This window comes from Panthera leo, chromosome D3 (genome assembly GCF_018350215.1).
Source record: "Panthera leo isolate Ple1 chromosome D3, P.leo_Ple1_pat1.1, whole genome shotgun sequence".
NCBI classification, from domain to species: domain Eukaryota; kingdom Metazoa; phylum Chordata; class Mammalia; order Carnivora; family Felidae; genus Panthera; species Panthera leo.
In genome coordinates, this window is record NC_056690.1 from 35,206,523 (window position 1) to 35,231,328 (window position 24,806).

The 24,806-nt window shown below is 38.6% G+C and overlaps 1 protein-coding gene across 4 annotated transcripts in view; it reads right to left on the reverse strand.

The window, feature by feature from the left end:
* The window catches only part of RALBP1 (ralA binding protein 1), a 47,476-nt gene that overhangs the window by 12,241 nt on the left and 10,429 nt on the right, over positions 1-24,806 (reverse strand). For 3 of the 4 annotated variants that reach the window (XM_042909461.1, XM_042909458.1, XM_042909459.1), the window contains exons 2-5: positions 8,579-8,877; positions 6,165-6,623; positions 2,095-2,444; positions 412-573 (exon numbers count right to left, since the gene is read on the reverse strand). In XM_042909461.1, the coding sequence (XP_042765395.1) occupies positions 412-573; positions 2,095-2,444; positions 6,165-6,623; positions 8,579-8,822 (1,215 nt within the window). In that variant the 5' untranslated portion in view covers positions 8,823-8,877. Of the gene's footprint in view, positions 1-411; positions 574-2,094; positions 2,445-6,164; positions 6,624-8,578; positions 8,878-21,222; positions 21,296-24,806 lie in introns of those variants that run through there. The other variant, XM_042909460.1, reaches the window with a different exon arrangement.

The window sequence follows — 24,806 nt, forward strand, 5'->3', positions numbered from 1 at the left end:
CAACGTGTCTGGCACCATTATCTCATTTATGGTAGTAATCTTCATGCCAAACCACAAGATGACCCATTTTAAAACGGGATCATCAAGGTTAACAGAGGTTAAGCAGTATGCCTAAAAATCAGTTAACTTTAACCACAGCAAGAATTTAAAGCCAGGTCTTTTGGGTTTCAAAATCTGTATTCTTTCTACCACAATATTCTGACTTCACCGGCATGAAATAGGGCCAGGCAGAGATTTCTGCCCTCGGAGTGCCACGAACAACGTGCCCAACAATTTCCAGACCCACAGAAAGTGCTCAGTGAACAAGAGCTCCTCCTCCGAACCATCCCTGTTGATCATCATAATCATCCAAAAGGGTCAGAGCAAAGGTAGGCTCTTTAGGGTTGAAGGTGGGGCTGAGCACACACACACCTGTCTTCTGATCTCCTCCTTGATGTTCTCCTGGGTCTCTGGCAGTGTAGGCATAGTGGCCATGTTAGACCATCGAAGAGGTTTGGTCACTTGCTTTAGTATCACATTTCCAAAGAGCTCTTGCACATGTGTGAAAAACACATATAGGACACGATTGCTAATCTAAGAAAAAATAAATAAAAAGATTTGCAAAAAAAAAAAAAAAAAAAAAAAAAACCAACCAAAAAAACCCCAAAAACCTATTCAAATTATCATTTTATTTCATTTAATTTGTGTCTGCTGCATAGTACATCCTTTAATCGTAGACATGGGAGTGACTTTTTTCCAAGGCAGTGACTGGACATGCTCTGCTAAATTACTGACCAACTTAAGAGAATGGAAAAACAGCATATATTTAAGCATGTATTCAAGCACCATAAGGAATTTGAAAAAATAAATAAACAAAAGGACAGGAAAAAGGATGCAGAACTCAATGATCATCAATTTTCTCTCTCTTTTTTTTTTTTTTTTTTTTTAGCAATACTGATCTTAAAAATCTTATGTTCTTTACTCTCGAGTTATTCTGAGACCTTCAACACATACCAGTGTATGTAGCGAGGGACAGGGCAAGGAAGAGTACCGGGAGTTGTCAAGCTGGGCTTGACATGAGAGCCATTACTCCGGAAATCAATGCTTTGCAGGCACATATGCACAACCAGTGTTTAAATATCACGTTCATATGCTAGGAGATCAGGACATCAATTACTTTCTACCTAAAACTTAACAACACACTTGAACCTTCTATGAAACTATCATCCCTACTATAGTAATATTAAGTAACAATATAGTATTTACCAAATTCTGAAATTCTGACTAGTCTGAACGATCAAACTGAAATTTGAGAAACATTTTGCTTCCAAAATACAGTCAATGAGCGATGAAAGAATCTTGAATACAAGAAAATACACCCTTACAACAACAGTGCATTGTAACAATGGCTGATAATAACCTAGTATACTGGTCAAAAAGAGAGCTTAAAATAATACAAACATCATCACTTCATTTTTTTTGCCTTTTGTGTCTGGCCTGAATAAAATATGGAGCATACCGTATAACTCTAATTAAATGACAATAAACGCTCTGTGCCAGCACCCAGTCAACAGCAATAAACAAAGGCCAAGTATTTATGCTGTAAAGAGACACCAATTAACATACTACCAATTCCCTGAAATGCCTCCTCAGATTAAAATTCTATAAAATCCTTCTCTAGGATCTATCTTTATGAATGAAATCATCAGGATAAATCCCTGACCAAACAAATGATGTCAGGTCCCTCTGTGCTGGAGTCTGATATAGGGTGTAATAGAATTAAGCAATGAAGCTTAATGAAGCTATTTGAAGAAATAAATGAAATCTCCCAAAGTCTACAGATGAACTTTGTAACTGTGGGTACCACGGGCTCCTCCTCTACTCATGAGGGATCACTGTCATCAGGAACTGGTTTGGAGAACCACACCAAAGACCGTACAACACTCAAATTGCACAGCTACATGCTAGTCATGACACTGTCCGTGTTCCGAGAGAACAAGACCAATACTCTAGTATCTACTTTTGCTGGTTAACTGCTTGGTGTGCGATTTAGCAATAGAAAATGACTCCCCAGGGTCAGCATCAGAGGGCACGTGTGCAGGGAAGGCCATGTACCTGAACAGTTGGGCTGAGCACTATAGAAATGTTCTGTATATTCATTTTTGTTTCCAGTTCCTTCGCGATAACATGGTCCATGTGCACGACCAGCCAAGAAATCAGAAGATGGTTACATTCTGGCAGCTCTTTGAGCAAGCGCTGGAATTCCTGCACCTTCTCGCTCTCCGTGCTCCGCCCACAAGCCTCTTCAAAGCGAGGCATCAGCTCTTTGGTAAGCAGATTCTCGGGAAGGTCTCGCAAATACTGCTTCAACAAACTGGCCACGGTGTTAGGCTCGTATTCTTCCAAATTTGGAGACTCCTCTCTGTCATAGGCTGCTTTCAGCTCGTCCACCTTTGATTTAATTCCTAAAAACATCCAAATTCCGAAGGGAAAGAGGGTATCAAGAAAATAATCAAACACACAACTTTTTTCACCATGACACCCACTGCTGTGGGAAGAGATTTGAGGAGAGCCAAACCTCTAGTTATGAAGCAATGACCTGCTCGAGGTTCATACAATTCCTCCGTAAGGATGATAACATAAAAGACTACACTGTGAGGGTGAATTCAACCAAAAGCTAAATGATACCAGGAAAACTCAATATTCAGAACAAAAGTCAGAGCAATCAGGGAATGTTTTAAGTTTTAAAACATGCCAAGTGATTCAAGGGACATTTTTTTTTTTTTTTTTTTAATTTAAAGCTAGGTGGGTAAAAATTCAGGCAAAAATTCAACTACAATCCAAGCATAAGTCTTGCTCCCCAAAAAAGGGCCAATGGCCTTTTCTAACAAGTCACAAGACTGACAACATACAGCACAACTCGGTATTTATAAGCATGTTCCAACAAGTTGTAGGTCATTACTTTTGATAAGCAAACGTTGTATCATAAATACAAAAGGTGGGTTTGCTATCTAAACACACTCTGTGAAAAAAAAGTGTCCATTAAATAATCCCCAACTAATTTCTATTTTTAAATTTGAATTTTTGTATATTTTCTTAATCTGGAACACAGCTGGAACCACCACAAAAAAAAGTAAAACTTGGGTTTCTCAAATCCAATTGTTTTGTTTTTCTTACTGCACAGAAACACTGACACACAAAATGGCTGTTTTTCAAACATTTTATAAGTTTTGAAGCCCTCGGTCCAATCTGAATTTAAGTGATATGGATTCAGTGCCAGCAAATGCTCATAAAAGCACAAGGAAGCTTTCTGTTGTGTTTAACACTTGAAATTCTAGGCCAATTACCTGAAACAAGATTAAGGCTGAGAGACTGTAATGGTCCAGGTGCAAATGCTTAAGTGTCATCTAACCTGAAGAGCATTTTATAATCAATAGTGCTTATTACATCTGGGCTTCTTATCTTATGTGAAAACCTTCCAAAGGCATTACAAAAAATGTGTCACTTATCCAGTGCTGACAAAATAAAATCAATAACTCTAAATATGAAAGTAACAAAATAAAGCTTATTTCTGTATAATCTTCATTTTGACATAAAAGTTAGAAAATAATCCCCATTTTCTTACTTTTATGACATGACTAAAACATGGTGAGTGATAACTTTAATTGAATCTCTTAGCAAAGACCTCTTCTCTCTCTCACATGTATTTATATGCATCTAATTTTTCTCTCCAATAGTGCCTACCCAGAAAACTGCACAAGTAAACAATTAGAATGTCTTTGGTTTGTTGTTACTCTGAAGTTATCAAAATTGTTTTCTTTTTAAAGACTGGATGCTTAAAAAAACATCTCAGGTAGAGAGAGAGCATACACAAAATGATATGTATGTTTTAAAACTGGAACTTATAGGGGCACATGGGTGGCTCAGTCGGTTAAGTGTCCAACTTTTGTTTTATGCTCAGGTCATAATCTTATGGCTCGACAGTTCGAGCCCTGCATCAGGCTCCGCAGTGACAATTAGAGCCTGCTTGGGATTCTCTCTCTCTGCCCCTTCCCCACTCACACACATGTGCATGCACATGCACACTCTCTCTCAAAATAGATAAACTTAAAAAAACAAAATAAAAAATAAAACTAGCACTTATAATAGGAATAAGAACCAAAAACTCTCCAGCAGAAAACAGTCTTATGAGCATTCAAAGAAAGAAAAAAAAGTCACAGCCATTAACTCTAATCCACGGTATCCTGAATATAGCACACTGTCAGAGCTTAAAAAATGATAAAAAATTGATCAAAGCAGGAGCTCAGCCTCCAGGAATCAATGATCAGGGGAACAGCTCCCTTTGAGTGCTCTGACACACAAACAGAGTTCTGCAACTCCAAAAGAATGCAAACATCAAAAATAGGTCAAAGACAAAAGAATCCTTTGAACAAAGCTGTAGAAACTCTTCAGAGAAACTTTCACCTAAAACAAAATTCCTTCCTATCAGACTCAAGTGAGAGAAGCAGCTATGTTGGTATTATTTAAATCTTTAAAAATCGATTCATCATTAGTTTTAAAAGTCAAATTTTCAAGTTCATTTAAATGTGTTTATTTTCATGTTACTAAAGAATTATAAATTCAAATGCAATGCCCTATCTGTGGATTATATTTTCTATAAAATGGTAGCATGTTAGCCAAAATATTCTTAACAATGATACGCTAAGGGGTACTATGTTAAGGGTTCCCCAATTATCAGAGATGCCTGTCCTTTCCCCAAAAGCCAAATATATCAAATCTGCCCTCTAAAAATTGATTGTGTGAACCAAATCAATGGAAAAACTAAGTGTAATGTCTCTATATTCTAAATGTGTATGATTTGACTCACCATGAAAATGTGTGACCAACAACAAGTTTTATAAAATAGATCTCCAGAGGCAGCTGGGTGGCTCAATCAGTTATGTGTCCAACTCTTGATCTCGGCTCTGGTCATGATCCCACGGTCGTGAGATGGAACCCCCACATCGGGCTCTGCACTGACAGTGCAAAGCCTGCTTGGGATTCCCTCTCTAACTCTCTGTGCCCTTCCCCCACTTACATGCACACTGTCTTTCTCTCTCGAAATAAATGTGTTAAAAAAATAATAATAATAGGGGCTCAGTCAGTTAAGCGTCCGACTTTGGCTCAGGTCACGACCTCGCAGTTCGTGGGTTCGAGCCCCGCGTCAGGCTCTGTGCTGACAGCTCAGAGCCTGGAGCCTGCTTCAGATTCTGTGTCTTGCTCTCTCTCTGCCCCTCCCCTGTTCATGCTCTGTCTCTCTCTGTCTCAAGAATAAATAAAACATTAAAAAAATAATAATAATTAAAAAAAATAATAATAAATAAATAGATTTCCAGTATCAAGAACTAAATCATGGGAAAGTAATGATTTAGAACACAGATGTTGCCACAGGTCAGGACTTCCATCCTGTACAGTACAAAAGAAAGAAATAAAATCTTTTTTCTTTAAGTAGCATACATTTAGCTGGATTTTAGACATCCAATATGAATTACATTCTTGCCAAATAAGAAATGTGAACTTTCACATGTATGGAAAACATAAACAGAAAATCAGTTTCACTAATATATGTAATAGCTGCACATGGCTGACAAAAACATTGACATTTGGGGCCTAAACACTTAGCAAGTAACATTTCACGTTCTTTCAGCCGAACTCAGGAAATACATTCTATGATTAGGTCAATAAAAGTGTCTCCTGGCCAAGAAGCGTCCCTTAACCAAGACAGCTTTCCTTGTCCTACTGATCTCCCTCACAACACTGAGCCCTGCTCAGAGGGAAGGAGGTGAGAAGAATAAAGCATAGTCTGAGGGCACCCAAGTGAAGGGACATGACTCATATACTTTGTTTAGACTCATCCGGGCTCCTGAAAACTGTGAACAACTCGTGTTTCAAGGCTCCTGATAGAAGAGAATATCACAAAAAAAGCAAACTGCTAAAACACACACACACACACACACACACACACACACACACACACACACACACACAGTGTGGGGGATTTCTGTGCAACTGGAAGGACTGAGGAAATGAGTAAGACTTATTAGGAACCATGCCACAATTTTCCTCACAAGTTCTTCTTTTCCCTTCCTTTGAAAAATGGAAGTGAATTTTTAAAAACCCCTAAGAGAAGCGCGTGTGCCCAATACCTGAAACTCTGTAGATGCCTTCACACTTCATGCCATACTTCTCTACATAATCTACACATTCACGGAAAACCGCCGGCAGCCGAATGCCGTCGTACATCATGGTCCTCTCTACTGCATCGGCCAAAGGAACTCCAAAAATGGGTTTGAGATTCGGAACGTCAACCTGAGGCACCTCTGGTTCCTGAATTGGCTTCTTCTTTTTCTTCTTTTCCTTCCACTGTTTAACAACATCAGCTGCTGTCAAGTCTTTTGACTTCTTCTCTTTATGTTTCTCTTCTTTGTGCTTTTCTTCTTTATGTTTTTCCTCTTTGGGTTTCTCTTTTATTTTAAAATCCTTCTCTTTCTTTTTAGAAAAGCTGGGCTTCTTGAAAACATGGATTCCCTTGGACCTCTTCATTTTGGAAGGACTTTCAGCCTCATCTCCAGAGCTATCTTCCTGAAAGGCAGCATAGCCTTCAGCTGCCAAAGAAATGCAGGGAATATAAGTCATACACCTGTTTCATGTCAAACCGTCCATGAACTTTTCGAAAACAGGACCAAAAACAGTGCCACCTGGGACTGGCTACCTTGCTTTTCACTTCATGGCCAATCCCTCCTGGGTGCTGCCAGTCATGAAAGGGGTTTCTTCTCAGCTAACATGAGATGCTGCACTGACATCTCCTGACCACAAGAGGGCGAATGCGGCGTGCCAGGCACCTTTGTAACCGGGTTCATGTGTGTGCCCGTGGAATTTTGGCAAACCAAACCAAATATTGTAAACACACAACAAAGGATCTGCAGAGAGGGCTAATGCAAGGAGTCCTTCTATAATATATGATGAAAAATGATGAAAAATCATCATCTGAATAATGGCCTCTTATTTAGATTTTTTTTTTCATATATCTGGTCCCTGTTATTGAAGCAATCTGACACCACGACACAAATGGCCCTGCCGTTCAGATGCTCCAGCCGTTCCCGTGTCACACTTTGCCCTCCTGTCACTAGCTGTGAAGTTCTTTCTGGAGACCAGCAGAGGCTGAAGTCTCAACTGGGTGGAGGGCAGAACCAGGAAAGTTCCCTAATCTCTGGATGGTGGCCGAATGCATCAGCCCACTTCTCTGCATCTTGAGCCCTGGTTTTCACACACTGACACTTGTTTTATATCCTATCAGTTATCCTACTTTGGTTTGGTTGTTATTTTAAAATATGATTTTCCTGTTCTTTTCTTTAGCCAGCTACCTTAATAAGCCATTTCATAACGAAGATTAAATTTAAAAATTTCACAAATTACCCTCTACTTAAAATACCACAAACGCCACAGCAACCAGAAGAGCAGAAATCTTAAGGGCGAGAATACCACGATACAGAGCAGCTGCAGCTCTCAGACGCTGCTGGTGTGAGTGCAATCTGGTACGACCACTCTGAAAAATCGTTTTGCAGGATCTACTAATGCTAAAATAAGCATGGCCTTTTAAGAGAGCAATCCCACAACAGAAATGTATAACCACGTACGACATTCACAGAAGCACTATTCACAAGTCAAAAACTGAAAACAACCCAAATGACCAATTAACAGAATAGATACATTCTAGCATATTAATGCAATGAAACAAAATCCAGTAATAAAAACGACAAATTACTGCCACGTGGAATAACACGGATGAATCTAACAAATACAACTTTGGGCAAAAGAAACTAGACACAAAAGGAAATATGCTTTCATTTACATAAATTCAAAATCAGGCAGTTTCAAGCTATACTGAAAGAAGCTTACCTTTGGGAAGTGTGGGGGATTCCCTCTGCAGGGGTAATGGGAGGGAATTTCTAAGCGTGCTGATAATGCTCTATTTCCAGATGCTTGTAATTACAAGGACGCATGTCCATTTTGTGACAGCTCATTCAAGTGGCACACAATTTGTGCATTCTATCTCAATGCTATGCTTCAAAACCAAATTGACTTAAGTATAACATGAAACTCAAAATAAATCACCTCATTTGCTTTTAACATACTAAAGAGCTATGCTTAAACAATTTGACTTTCCTACAGAATAGGACCTATAGAGAGAATGCATTGTGGCATCTGCTTAAGACAAACAAATAACTACCTTTTTCACAGTTCCAGTAAAGTTGTACCCCAACTGGCCTACACAACCCAGCCAAGAAAGTAATATTCTGTAAGGGTAAAATTTCAATATCTACTTTTTATACATTATTTAAAATGACCCATTTACGAAACCTTTACCACTTCTGGAAATTCAGTAATTTTGTTCGCAAGACTAAGACCCTAAGATACAACTCCAGTATACAAAAATTGAGACCCAGAAAAGTAAAGAACAGAAAATGCCAAACAAGAATCTTTGCAGACAGCAGGCACAGTGATTAGAGTAAAAGTTTACCCAAAATATACCAAAAGCGTAGAGAAAAATGGCACTTACTCCTTTTTTCTTTTTTCTTAAATTTTCCTTTTTTCTTCCCATGGTCTTTCTCATCATCAGACACTATGTCAGGAGGCTCATGAAGGCTGTCATGGGGAGGCGAGGGCTCGCCAGTGCGGTACAATCCGGGAAACTTGGTAGGGCTGATCTCCTCAGAGCTGGGGGTTCGGGTAAGACCACTGCCATGCTCCACCCTGCGGTGCTCACTAGGGCTGCTGGTGGGGGGCAGGAAGCACTCAGTCATTCTGCCTCCCTGACGAGACAGTGAGGAGGGTTTCTCTGTTACCTATCCATTACACCTGCACAGAGGGAGAAAAGATCATCAACACCAACCAGAACACAAAAGCACCGCACAAAGCACGGCGATTAACCTTGCATTTACAAATCAAAAATATTTTTCTTTACAACCCTTTTGAAAATACTCGTTCATTTTAACATCTCAAGTTACATTCCATTCATCACACATTTCAGTTCTCAAAGAGGCAGAAAGCACTGGCACCTTTAAGTATTAGAAAAATGAACCAAATGAAAATGGGAGTTCTCAAAGTCGAATACAGAGTTCCTCTTAAAAAGAAGGGGTTTCATTTTGACTGTTTTATCCAACATGCAATCTATTTTTCTTTAAGTCATGAAAAAACAACCATGAATAATAAATTACACAGACAGCTTAATACAACTACACATGAATAGTTCAGAATGAGAATTAAAATTTACAATATTTATAGCGATGTATTTGATGATTCACACAATTATAGATCATTCATTATAGTTCTACAGTGCATGATATTAGGTAGTTCATGTGTTGATAATAACTTATTTTGTATTGCAGTTATGTTAAAAGAAACAAGGGAACCCTTATTTGTTCAATCCGAAAAGACACTAAATAGATTCACTAGAATGGACACTATACAGGACAAATGCAATAAGAGTTCAAGATTTGGTCACTTTTTCTTCCTCTTTAGACAGAGGTAACACAGTCTATGTACATTATTCAAAAGTTACTTGGATTATTAGTTCTTATTCCACTTTAATATCTTTATGATACTCCTTTGGAAAACTATTAGAATCACTTGTTTCTCTTTGCATTCACTTTTAAGGTTATTTTGCAATTTAATAAATCCAAGAGCCCTAAATGACAAGACTAATAAATCTGACCATGAACACACTCAAAAGAAATGTAAAAAAAAAAAAAAAAATTCTGCAGGGCGCCTGGGTGACTCAGTTGGTTAAGCATCTGACTCTTGGTTTCAGTTCAGGTCATGATCTCACGGTTTGTGGGTTCAAGGCCTTCATTGGGCTCTGTGCTGACAGCGTGTGATTCTCTCTCTCCCTCTTTTTCTGTCCCTCCCCTGCAAGCTCTCTCTCAAAATAAATAAACTGTAAAAAAAAAAAAAAAAAAAAAAAAAAATTTGCAATAGCTAAGTTCTTTAAAGAGCTAAGAGCTCTTACAAATCAGTAAAAATATGAACAAATCAAGACACCTACACAAAGGACATGATATAATTCACAGAAAAATGACTAATATCCATGCAAAAAGAATGTTCAGGTACAGTTCTAATTTTTAAAGTATAAACTAAAACAATAAGTTACTTTTCTAATATCAGACTGGCAAAGAACAAAAAAGTGTATAATACCCAATGTTGATAAAGATATAAGCAAAGAAGGACTCGTGAGACTCTCTACTAATGACAGAAGTATAAATTAGCACAATCTTTTCTGAAAAGCAATTTGGCAATATCAAAATATAAAATGTACTCTCTGATCCAGGCATTCCTCTTTCAGGAATTTATCCTTCACATACATTTTTGTAAGAAATCAAAGATGTGCACATGAAAATATTCATTTTAGCACTGTAAAAGCAAAAACACGATCATCTACGTAGGCTATCAATAGATCAATTCAATTATGATTTATCCACATAATGGAATATAAATTAACACACAGTTTCTGAAAGCATGTAAGAAATAGTTAACTATTGGGGCGCCTGCGTGGCTCAGTCGGTTAAGCATCCAACTTTGGTTCAGGTCATCTCACGGTTCGTGGGTTTGAGCCCCGTGTCGGGCTCTGTGCTGACAGCTCAGAGCCTGGAGTGTGCTTCAGATTCTGTGTCTCTGTCTCTCTCTGCCCCTCCCCTGCTCACACTCTGTCTCTCTCTCTCTCTCTCTCAAAATAAATAAACATTAAGAAAAGAAAAAGTTAACAATTATTAACTCTTGGAAGTGGTAAAATGGGAGAAAGATTTTTATTCCTTCTATGTAGTTTGAAACTTACCATGTGCTTTTATTACTATTATTGTAAAAAATTGAAAAAAATGAACAGAGTATGTTTTTAATTTCATAAAAATCATGCAGCATTTAAAATCAAGCTTTCAGTACTATTTAATAATGTGGGGAAATACAACTTTATTTACAGCACAATATCAATATTTAAGTACATAAACATTTATGCAAAACAAATCATAAGAGCGAGAATGTTAACAATTTTCTCTGAATTGAAAGATCATAAGTGACGTAAGTTTTCTTCCTACCCTTCTACATTTCATAAATTTTGTACCCACTATGCATTATTGCATAAAAAGAGGAGAGAGTTCCATTAGAGGATCTGTAAGCATCACTCTAATTCTTCTGTTTTTCTTTTGGCTATTGTTTTTTAAAAGTACATTCTATTCTCTCTTCAATCGAAGGCATCGTAAGTTTTGACACTCACAGGATTTAGGTGGAGCTGGGGCCCGACAGCATAACAGTTACACGTTACCGGTGAGCAAACTGAGCTCCAAAGACGGAGGAGCCAGAAGACAGCCCCCGAGAACACAGCCGTACAGCACAGAAATAAAACCCCTTACAGGCATCCATCCCACCCACACTCCACCACTCGGTCTCGTGCTCCCCTGGCTTTGCCAAGGCTGTCTTCACTCCCGGGAGTCCAGCCCTCCTTCCAGCACTTTTGCATGGCCAACTGCTACCCCTCCTTCGACATGGCGCCTGAAAATGGGCATGAGGAATCTTTTTGAAGTGACAGAAACAGCCTAGATTTGGATTGTGGTGATGCTTACACACACTGGTTAATTTGCTAAAAAATCACTGAATTATACACTTAGAGTAGCTGGATCTGATGTGTATGTAAATCACACCTAAATAAAGCTGTTTAAAAAAAAAAAAAAGGTCAATTACCAGCAACTCTTTCTCCAGGAATCCTCCCTCATCACTCCTTTTCTGTGCCCCCCAAATCTCTGGAACACACCTCCAACACCTCCAGCACTGCATGCACCGTGCTGTGTTTTCACTGCCTGCACACCCACTTGTCCTGTCCAGCAAATGTGTGAGCTCCAGCATTTAACACAACACAGAGCATTATGGGAAGTACTCAAACATTTACTTAATGAACTACTTAGTTTTTTCCATGTTCTCAACATACTGTGTCTGCTGATGAGACGAAGACTAGAAGGAATGAACCTGACCTTTAGCCGTACATTTTAGTTAAGGAAACAAAGCAATGGAGCCTGAATTTTATTTGAGCTCCTGTGGTTTCAGCCATGTTCATATACATTAACTAACCTTAGTACATAGTGTTAGAAAAGAAGTACTTTTTCGTGTTCACAAACAGGGGAACCAAGGCTCAGAGGGCCGCAGTAACTTACATTAGTCACACAGCAAGGAAGAAGTAAAACTGGGATCTTCTTTCCACTACGCTGCCCTTTGCATGTAACACCCAGAAGAGAGGACATCCATGCCAGAACAGCACAGTTAAAGGCACAAGCAGAAAACACGGGGCTTATTTGCAGGATGGCTGCAAGCCTGGTCTGACGGGAGCAGTTCCTGGGAAGGAGGATAGGGAAGGCTCGGAAAGACAAGATGGACTCTGAACTGAAAACCAACCAAATGCCAAGCTGAGAACTTCAGCCTTGATGTGGGAGCTGACTCATCACCAGTTCCAAAGCCAGTAGTGACAAAACTGACACTGAAAGGAGTCAGAGCAGGAACGTGCACAATCAAATGCCACACAGGCATGTGGTCATTCTCTCCCGTGTTCCTGCGGCCTTTTGTAACTTACGCCTATGCGCACACTCACACACATTTTCCCAGCTCCTTACTATCATTACTTAGTTTCCATACTAGACTGATGAAGAAGACACGTTTGTCCATAAAGTGCTTAATAGATTATCTTGCAAAAACTACTTTAGAGAAATATTTGTTGACTTGCTTCCCTATAGTTGGGAATGAGTGAAAGGAAGGGCAGCAAGTAGCAGCATATGAAGGGGTGAAGGCCTGAAAACAGGATGATTTAAAGGCAACAACAACTGGTATTTCCATTAGGGCACACTGTTTTGAGAACTGGGGAGCCGCAACAAGCCTAAACTTCACCAAATCAAAGGGCAGAACAGGCCTCAAATGGTCCAATTTGTTTAAGTATAAATAGCCAAAGATAAGAAAACAAAAATTAGAAATTCCTACTTCTAAATTTGTAAACATTTGAAGAAAGAATACCTATCACTATTCCTCCTGGTAAGCACAACTAGAAATCCTGGATAATAGAGTTAAAAATAAACAAAAAACAGACAAAAGACAAAAGGCAGAGAAGAAGGCCGGTGGGTTAGGGACTTCAGGATTCTAACAACAACAGAGCTGTGAGTTCCCTGCATTTTCTTTTTGCCTCTACATCTCAGATGTGCTTCTCAAGAAGTCCGAAACCCAGAATCCCAGACAGGCACAGATAAAACAACAAAAACTGCTCTCTCTAGCCAAACACCAAAAAACATGAAGTTCTGCCCCTATCTGCACCAGTAAGAGGGAGATTAGATTTGTGCCCTCAGGTGGTGGCCCAGCACCCCTGCTGGAGGTTGTCAAAAAAGGACAAGTAGGGAGCTGGGGCCTTTCACACCTGCCAGCTGGTTAAGAGTGCTCTGCTCCTACAGGAGTGTCTATGGAGACCAGGTGAAGAATCTGGACCTCCACCCCACACCCCCAAACTGTAAGTAACTAAGCTCCCTGCTCCATTGCTGCTGGGTAGTCTCACAGGACACCTAGAGAAGAGTCAGAATTTTTCACCATCACCCGGTGGTAGTGACGCCACCCCACCTGAGTGTCAATGGAGACCACATGGGAAAATAAAAGCAAAAGAGAAAAAAATTAATTCTCCAAAGAAAAGGTTAATTGTACAGAAAGCAAATCACAACACATAGAATTAAAACCAGTAATTACATCACATGCAATGGACTAAGCATTCCAATAAAAAGGCAGGGATGGGGCGCCTGGGTGCCTCAGTAGGTTAAGTGCTTGACTCTTGATTTTGGCTCAGGTCATCTCACAGTTCATGAATTTGAGCCCCACATCGAGCTTGGGATTCTCTCTCCCCCTCTCTCTGCCCCTCCCCCATCCACACACACCTCTCTCTCAAAATAAATAAATAAACATTTTTTAAAAAGACAGAGATAATCAGACTGCACAAAAAGCAGATCCAACTGTATGCTTTTTACAAAAGGTCCACTTTAAAAATAATTATTACACACGGGGCGCCTGGGTGGCTCAGTAGGTTTTTCGGCTCAGGTCATGACCTCACGGTTCGTGAGTTCAAGCCCCACACTGGGCTCTGTGCTGACAGCTCAAAACCTGAAGCCTGCTTCAGATTCTGTGTCTCCCTCTCTCTCTGCCCCTCCCTTAGTCGCACTCTCTCTCTCTCAAAAAAAAAAATAAAACATTAAAAAAAAATTAAAACTGTAAAGGAGGGGAGCCTGGGTGGCTCAGTCAGTTAAGCATCTTTCTCTCAGGTCATGATCTCATCATTTGCGAGTTCAACCCGATTGGGATCTGCACCGACCCTGTGGAGTCTGCTTGGGACTCAATCTCCTTCTCTCTCTGCCCCTTCCCCACTCATGCTTTTTCTCTCTCTCAAAATAAATAAATAAACTTTAAAATAAGATAAAATTGTAAAGGAAAAAATGGGAATGGGATGGCGAAATCTTAGCAGCAAAATCATTAAACAAATTGAAAATATTAATGCACAAACATTAAAATACTAAAGATTATATGTTGCATATAAAATACAGTACAGAACCAGGAGTTGCACTATACTAAAGGTAAAAAGTGTTACCTCTGCAGTATCTGACAAAAAGTACTAAAAGTATAAAGCACTTTTATGACAGTTACCGCTGAGGTAAAGCAAAGAAAAAGTTTCATAAAACTAGACTCAATGGTTTAAAAACATTCACTTTTCCTAAAAAATAAAATAAAAAATAAAATAAAGTAGAATAGAATAGAAAAATAAAATAAAATAAAATAAAATAAAATAATAAAATGAAATAAAATAAAAATAAAAGGGGCACCTGGGTGACTCAGTTGGTTGAGTGTCTAACTCTTGATTTTAGCTCAAGTCACGATCCCAGGTCATGGGATCAAGCCTCATAGGGCTCTGCGCTCAGCATGGTGCCTGCTTGGGATTTTCTCTCCCTCCCTCCCTCTCTCTCTCTTTTTCTCTCTCTCCCCACCCCATTCCTCTACCCTGCTCTCTCCAAAATTTAAAAAATAATAATAAATAAAAATAAAAACATATACCTTTTCTCCAAAGAACTAAGAGAATAAAATTATTCTTTTTTTTAACATTCATTTATTTTTGAAGGTGAGAGAGACAGAGTATGAGTGGGGGAGGGGCAGAGAGAGAGGGAGACACAGAATCCAGAAGCAGGCTCCAGGCCCTGAGCTGTCAGCATACAGCCTGATACGAAGCTCGAACTCACAAGCCATGATATCATGACCTAAGCCAAGTCAGATACTTAACCGACTGAACCACCTAGGTGCCCCGATATACATTATTCTTAAAACAGTCTTTTCTGCTCTGGTACCTGTATTAATCAGCTCATGTAATAAGAATCATCCATGCAGAAGGACAAAGTAATATAAGTAGGGAAGAAAGAAAGATTACTAAATTAAAGTCTCCCAAAATGAGCTTCCGAGAAGAACTCTAATGTTTTATTATACTTGATAATATCTACACAGAAAAAGACCTATGCCAGAAAACCAATAACTTGCTTAACTAGTTTATAAGTCAAACAAATTTAGCATTTTATAAACATTCTTTATTAATAAATACCAGGCTAAAACTCAGTAGAAGCAGGTCTTCCTTGTTTTTATAGTTTTAAAAAATAAGCTGTAAACTAAGAGTCTCCAATCTAAATCTCCACAAGAAAATCCAAATACGGGCTCATTAATACATTACCTACTGAACCTCTAACTAGCATTAACCTACTATTTGGGAATGCCAAATTTTGTAAATAGTATCTGGACACACAACACATTCTTGTTCTTCAAATGATGTGGAAAGAAACTTTCTCAGAATTAAAGTTCAGATCACAAGAGACCACTAAGTACCCCACATAATAACTGAAGAGACCTGCCCTGAAGCACATTACGAAGTTTCAGAGCGTAAGGGGACAGAATGAGATTACTAAGAGATTCCTCCAGGAAAAATGCTTACAAAGATCAGGACCAATATGTCAACAGGAACACTGGAAATTTAAAGACAATGAAAAAATATCTTCAAAACTCTAAAAGAAAATTAGTTCCAACAACCATTCAAGTGTACAGGTCGAACATAGACATTTTTAGACACACAGCATCAAGGAATGTACTTCCCATACACTTTCTCTTGAGTTCCAAAGACCTGAGTGCAACCCTGGAAAGCAGCAAAGGAAGCCCCAGGAAAAGCAGGCCTGTGACCAACTACTGACACAGTCCACAGTGACACAGGAGGAAGAGTTCCCAAGGACAGTGGGATGTACAGACCTCTGACCATGTGGAAAAGAACAGTGAAATCTGGTGAAGAACTGCTGGGGCTTTTGGAATAAATTGGTCATAAGAACAGAATAGAAAAACAAATAAAAACAGAAGGTAACCAACCATTAACTATAAGGAAAAGAAAAAGGCAGATGAGAAAATGAAATTGTAGTCTATCGCCTAGCTCAGCATTACACATTTGTCCAGTCATCATAATGAAAACAATGAACACGGACTCAATCAAGCTCTGTGACAGGCAGGATTGCATCAGAGGGCTTAAGGGAGGGAATTCTGGAAAAGGTATGAGACCTAAATCCTCATCTACCACAACACCCGGTTATTTGACAACACCTACAACTGGTATCTTAAAAAAACAGCAGTGTAAATATATTATTTAGAAATAAGGAAATAACAAAAGAAATAAGACTGAGGGGGGTGCAAGAATGCGGCAGGGAATAGCGTTTTCCATTGTAAGTCGTTCAGTACTATGTTGGGGGGGTCCCCAAGATCATCCCGTGACCCACATAACTCCGCATATAGTCATACCCAAGGCTGAGATTTATTACTATAAAAGGTTGGCAAAAACAGCAGAAGAAAAGGCACATGGAGAGAAGTCCAGAGGAAACCAGGCTCAAGCTTCCAAGAGCCCTCCTGCAGTGGGCTCACAGAGACAGGCTGAATTCTTTCAACAGTAACGTGTGAAGTGCTGTCTGCCAGGCAGCTCCTTAGACTGAGCACAAGGTCTTTGTGGAGCCTAGCACGTACAGGACTCCAGACTCCCAAAAAGAAAGCAGGATATTCAGCAGAAACCGCACTGTTTTTACCAACAGTTGAGACACAGTAAGCCACTCTTCTCATCTAGGAAAAGTTGAATGTACTGTGCAAAACACAACATCAAGTTTTCCTGTGTCAGCCGGGACTGACTTTGCAGGCAGGCCTTTCGATGGACGGCAGTCTCAGCCAGCGGTAGTCACTCTACACGAGCACTACTGGATACCTTAAACTATCTTCAGAATTATTCTGATACAATTTTAAAACTTAAAAAAATCATGTCTCACACACACAAAGAAGGATGCTGGCAATCTCATTTTAAAACCAAATAAAAGAGAAAAAGGGATTTCTCTTAAAATATGAATGTTACCGTCCAAGAAAAAAAATGTTTTAAGTTTATAAACAAAATGGGACCTATATAATCCTTCAGATGAAGCAGATAGGGTTTAGAGGGGTTCAAAACATCAGCAGTGAAATTATCCCCATGATAGTATGCTTGAGGTTTATGACCTATGCCCAGTAAATGCACACGAGTATTCACATTTACAAGCTTGACGACAATTTCTCATGCACATCCCCACAGATCAATTGCCCTTGTTACATAATTAGTCCTTTCAAATCTACTAACAACTATTTAGGGCTGTACCTTAATAGAGATTTTACTCTTTATGTGAAGTTATTGTTTCTTTTCTATACCCTTCTTATATATTCTAAGACTTCACCTTTAGTTTCTCCCCTACCCCCAGGTGTCTATCCAAACAAACATTTAATTAGAGTCCCACATGCCACTCACAGAAATTCACTGAATGACACAGTGATTTCATGTTTTCTACTCAGCTTTCTAACATTATCAGTGTCACTGATTAAAATAATATGCCTACGGGTGCCTGGGTGGCTCAGTGGGTTAAGTGTTGCCTGACTCTTGATTTCAGCTCAGGTCATGATCTCATGTGAGTTTGAGCCCCACACAGGGCTCCATGCTGACAGTTCAGAGCCTGCTTGTAAATCTCTCTCCCCTTCTCTCTCTGTCCCTCTCTCTCTCTCAAAATAAATAAACTAAAAAAAAAAAAAAAAAAAAAAAAAAAAAAAGAAGAAGAAGAAAGGAACAATATGCCCAAGATATTCATGTAAAAGAAAATTTAAAAATTTTAAATTCTGAAGTTCATTATAATGAAAATGAATGCATTTTCAATGCTGACAACTACTATACAATTAATGACAAGAAAACAGAAAAACTAACAAGTTAGTTCAGGAAATTAACATAATGCAATCTGTAAAATCAACCTCCAGATGAGAATGAAATCTGAAGAGCATAAGAAATAGACTCATAAATACAGAAAACAAAACTAATGGTTGCCAGAAGGGAGAGGGGAGGGCAGTTAAGCAAAATGGGTAAAGGGTAGTGGGAGGTACAGGCTTGCAGTTATGGAGTGAATAAATCACAGGGATGAAAGATACAGCATGGGGAATATAGTCAATGGTATTGTAATAGGGTTGTGTAATGACAGATGGTAGCTAGGCTTGTGATGAACAATGCATAATGTATAGACTTGTGGAATCATTACCTTGTACACCTGAAAGTAACGTAACAATGTGTGTCAACTATGCTTCAAGGTAAAAAATAATATAAAAGAGCATAGCTTATGTCCTTTATTTAAAGTGAAAGTTCAGACTCTAAGGATTCGAATGTCAAGTGTTGGAAAATGAGCAGCCAAAACATACAGAAAATAATTCCACCTTCTGTCTACAAGGTAGGCTGGAAAGGACACAGTTCAGTCCTATGTGCAGCTGCCCAAATCAAAAAGTAGAGATGTATATTAAGTATCAGGGGAAAACCCACAGTGGACTCTTGCCTTTAAACAAAATCAAAGTGGTATCACTAGCAGTCATTCTATACACAGGACAAAAAAAGTTTTCTTATTAAAAAAAATCATAATACATATCATTTGGTACTTATCAGTGAAACAGAACATTTTTAGAGGTATGGTATACCCTTTTGAGGGGTGAGAAGACAGGCCTCCTTCCTGCCACATTTCATAATCAGATAATCTATTCTCAAGGAAATCTTACATGAGAATTTAACTGGAGAGTATAAGGACAAACAAACTTTATTTAACAATAACTTTTAAGACACACACCAAAGGAGGTACCTGGTTGGCTCAATAGGAAGAGCATGCCACTCTTGATCTTGGGGTTATGAGTTCAAGCCCTATGTTGGGTGTAGAGATTACTAACAAACAAACAAACAAACAAACAAACTGAAAATGCACACCACTGGTTGCAACAGAAACTGGGCAGAAATACCTAGTCGATGGTTCCCAAACAGTGCACTGAGGCACCCAGAGCATCATAAGCCAAGTCATAATAGAGCCATGGGGCATCTTCAATTTGAGACAAAGAGCAGTGCTCAACATCTGTCAGACACTGTACAAACTACCAGCTAAAAGAAGTTCAATTTCAACATTAGGTTGAGCTACATTCCTGTCAATGGCATATTTTTGTGAAGTGAGATTTTGGGGATAGTAGCTATAATTTTTTTTTAAGTACCATGTGAAAATCAACATGGGATAAGAAATGACAGTGGTAATGTCCAATCTGATTACAAAGTTATTAATATGTACAGTATCCAGCAGGCACAGGCTGCATTTAGTTATTTAAGAGTGAATTAAAAATATTATCTTCTCTTTCAATTTATGTGTATTTTTTTTCAAATATGAACTAAATTGTCATGACATAAATATACATTAAGTTGTGTGAACATAACAACATAACATGCAACTATTAGACATTTCCATTAGGCTGACACCAGATCTCAGAGCAGGATATGTACAAGACGAGACTGAAATATCATGTCATTAAAAAAAAATAAAGTTACAAAAGATGCTTGAAATCAAGTCCAAATGACTCAGAAGGCAACTAGAAGATGATCCCACTGGTCAAAAATTAATAAAATAATTGCAATGAACTAAAATGTATCAAGTATATTTAAATCCATGAGTTCATAATAGACTCAAAAATAAAATTCACTGGTCACTTTGCAGAATGCTAGAGAACCATCTCATTATTTGCAATAGCTGGCAAATAAAGGGGGAAAAAGGCATTTATCCTGAACTTCCATTACAAAGTGTTGATGCAGCAAATTTATTTTGATCAAAATCTTCCACCTAATAAACAAAGAAATGAAAGACTATCACCACTTAATAAGCGAGTTAAAAATGGGTACTGGTAATGATTATCAATGGCTGCTAATATCTTACACAAAAAAGAAACACCTTAATGTGCTCTCTGATGGACACACACATCAGCCTTGCAAAAATAAGCAAATAAAATCTTAATCTGATTAAGCTTCAAAATCTATAGGGTATGGAATTTAGTTTCTTTAGTTAATATTTTGTAAGAAAAAGAGAGTGGGCAGGGTAAACATAAAAATTAAGAGACTTAAGACCAAGAATGAGAAGACAAGCCACCCTGGATGAAAATATTCATAAAAGACTATAATGTAACAAAGGACTGTTATCCAAAATGTACTAAGAACTCTCGAAACTTAACAATAAGAAAACAAATCCATTTAAAAATGGGTAAAAGAGCAGAACAGACACCAAAGAAAATATACAAATGGCAAGTAAACATATGAAAAATGCTCCATATCATTAGGGAACATTTCTAATTAAAACGATGAACCTGATAAAAAAAATCTAGATTAAAAAAAAATGATATATCTATTTTTAAAATTGTTGGGGCACCTGGGTGGCTCAGTCAGTTAAACGTCTGACTCCGGCTCAGGTCATGATTTCACGGTTCATGAGTTTGAACCCCACATCTGGCTCTGTGCTAACAGCTCAGAGCTTGGAGCCTGCTTCAGATTCTGGGAGAGAGGGAACTCTCTCTCTCTGGCCCTCCCCCACTCACACTCTGTCTCTCTCAAAAATAAACATTAAAAACATTAAAAAAAAATGTTTTTGTAACTACGTATGGCAAAGGATGTTAACTAGACTTCTTGTGATCATTTTGCAATATATACAAATATGGAATCATAACATTGTACACCTAAAATAAATGTCAGTTATGCCTCAGTTAAAAAAAACAAAACAAGAAAATACTGTATACCTATTAGAATAGCCAAAATCCAAAATGCTGACAAAACCAAATGCTGATGAAGATATGGAACTATTATTCAGTGCTGGTGGAAATGCAAAATGGCAAAGTCACTTTGGAAAACAGGTTAGCAGTTTCTTATAAAACTAAACATCCTCATACAACATACAATGCAGCAATCACACTCCTTGGTGTTTTGGTATTTACCCAAATGAGTTGAGAGAACTTATGTACACACAAAAACCTGCACACAAGATGTTCATGGCGGCTTAGAGAATTACATTTATTCATAATTGCCAAAACTTAAAAGCAACCAAGATGCCCTTTCATAAGGGAACGGATAAATAAGCTGTGATATATTCAGACATCAGAATATTATTCAGTGATAAAAATAAATGAGTGGAATCTTAAATGGAGGAAGAATTTTAAGTGCCTGTTACTAAGTGAAAGAAGCCAATCTAAAAAGGTACATACTGGGGCGCATGGGTGGCTGAGTCAGTTAAGCAGAGTTCAAGCCCTGCGATGGGCTCTGTGCTCACAGCACAGAGCTTGCTTGGGATTCCATCTCTCTCTTTCTCTCTCTCAAAATAAATACATATATAAATATTTTAACATAATAATAAATAAAAACAAAAAAAATTTAAAGGCTACATACTGTACTGACTCCCATTATATGACATTCTGGAAAAGGCAAAACTCTGGAGACTGCTAAAAGATCAATGGTTGCTGTGGCTGTGGAAGGAGGCAGGGAAGGAAGAACAGACAGAGCACAAAGGATTTTTAGTGCAGTGAAAACACTGTGTGATAACACAATGGTAGGTACATGTCACGTATTTGTCCAAACCCACAGAACGTACAACACCAAAGTGAACTTTAATGTGGACTGTGGACTCTGGGTGATTATGAAGTGTCACTGTAGGGTCATCAAGCATAACAAATGTACCACTCCGGCAAGGGGTGAAGGGGGTGCTGATAATGGGGTAGGCTATGCATATGTGGGGGCAGGGGGCATATGGGAAATCTCTATCATCTGCTCAATTTTCCTGTGAACCTAAAACTGCTTTAAAAAAGTCTGTGAATTTAAAAAAAGAAAAAGTAACCTAAGGAAAACCTAAGGAGGCTAAATTTAATGTCATAATATGCTCATTTTCTTAAAACACTAAACTTAAGTTGAAAAACTTGGATGGTATCTGCTGCTTTCCAATTGTGTTACCACACTAGGGGGTTAACAATATAGACTTCAACGAGCCTCTTCTCCAGTTTTACATCCACACTTTTGTTTCCCATGATTTTCCTAAGCGGAACGTCAAAGGTCTTGATTTATTATTTTAACTTCCGAAGAAACTACTTAAAATTGCCAACATCTTTAAATTGCTACAATTTATAAATTTTCCTTACAAAGTCTTCTTTCTAGTATAGGAGAGGGGAGCTTTCTTCCTCATCTTCCCTCTCTTTTTTCTCTTCAGTATTTCTGTATCCAAACTGGGGGCACCTGGGTGGCTCTGAAAGCAATTCCAAATGTTTTACTAGTACTTTTGTTTTTAACAATTTTTTATGCAGAAGCTTCATATCTAAATATTTGTACAACTTTCTAAGGCAATCAGTTTTAAGGACTTCACTCAAAGAAATAGGCCTAGTTGGGGCGCCTGGGTGGCTCAGTCAGTTAAGCGGCCCACTTCGGCTCGGGTCATGATCTCACGGTTTGTGAGTTCCAGCCCCGCGTCGGGCTCTGTGCTAACAGCTCGTTGGGAGCCTGGAGCCTGCTTCGGATTCTGTGTCTCCCTCTCTCTACCCCTTCTCCACTCATGCTCTGTCTCTCTCTCTGTCTCTCAAAGATGAATAAACATTAAAAAAATTAAAAAAAAAAAAAAAAGAAATAGGCCTAGTGCCTGGTACGCAGCAAGCGCTCAACAAATATTGATTCCCTCACTCCATGTACTACAACTGTTTAGAATGGAAGATATACATGTTTAAAGATATACATGTATCTTTGTATGTGTATAAAATATCTCTGCAAGAACATACAAGAAATTAAGTTGTTCTTCCTTTGGCAGCATCTTTAACGGCTGAGAAAAACACAATCATATTTGTCTCATGCAGACTCCCTTCCCTCTGTAAGGAAACTGGGAAATATCCCGACAGAGAGCTAATTTGGTAAATAGGAAGTATATTGGGCTCTGGAGTCTGATGATCTGGGCTCGAATCTTAACTCTGGAACACAACTATGGGTTTTGACTAAGTACCATCACCTTTCAGAGACCAAATTTCCTTATCTGTACAAAAGAATACTGACATCTGGCAAGGCATTGGCAAGATTAAGTAGAATGGAATCCCTCATATATAGTAGGCACTCAGTAAGCAATAAGAAGATTAGCCAATATTTACTTGTGCTATTAACTATAAAAAAAAGCAAGAGTATAAAGATGTCTGGACAGAGCACCTGGGTGGCTTAGTCGATTAAACGTCTGACTCTTAATTTCAGCTCAGGTCGTGGTCTCACCCTCTGAGATCAAGCCCTGCATTAGGCTCTGTACAGGCCCGATGCCTACTTAGGATTTTCTCTTTCCCTCTCTCTCTGCCCCTCCCCTGCTCATGCTGGCGCTCGAGCTTTCACTAACTTTAAAAAAAAAAAAAAAAATGTCTGGACAAAACTTGAAATTTTCTAAACTATATTTCTCCCCCATCTAACACTCTGAAAAATGAGGTTTTTCCTGCCTTTTCTTTGTGATTGTCCCTTTGAAAACCCCTCAAAAAATTTTAAAAACATCGTAAACACATTTAAAAAGCCAAGAAGAGGGGGACCTGGGTGTTTCAGTCAATTAAGCATCCAGCTCTTGGTTTCAGCTCAGGGCATGATCTCACGGTTCTTGAGTTCAAGCCCCGTGTCAGGCTTAGCGCTGACAGTGTGCAGCCTGTTTGGAATTCTCCCTCTTTCCCTTTCTCTCTGCCCCTGCCCCCAGAGCGTCTGCATGCTATTAAAAATAAATAAATGAACTTTAAAAAAACTTAAACTTTAAAAAAATAATAAGCCAAGAAGAAACGTGGAAAAAAATACTGACACTGCATGTGGCAAATATTTTATAAAATGTTTTAAAAAGAAAAAAAAGGGGCGCCTGGGTGGCTCAGTCGGTTGAGTGTCTGACTTTGGCTCAGGTCATGATCTCACAGTTTGTGGGTTCGAGCCCCACATCGGGCTCTGTGCTGACAGCTCAGAGCCTGGAGCCTGCTTCGGATTCTGTGTCTCCCTCTCTCTGCCCCCGCCCCCACTCACACGCTGTCTCTCCCTCCTTCAAAAATAAACATTAAAAAAAAAAAAAAGTAAAAAGAAAGAAAAACAAGGGGTACATGGGTGGCTCAGTTGGTTAAGCATCTGACTCTTGATTTTGGCTAAGGTCATGATCTCAGGGTTTGTGGGATAGAGCCGCACATCAGGCTCTGCACTGAAAGCATGGAGCCTGCTTGGGATTTTCTCTCTCAGAAAAAATAAACATGCATACTTTACATACTGTATGTTAGCCAATTTGACAATAAATTATATTACAAAATAAAATCTAAAAAAACATTAAAAATTTTTTTAAAAAGAAAAAAATGGTAGA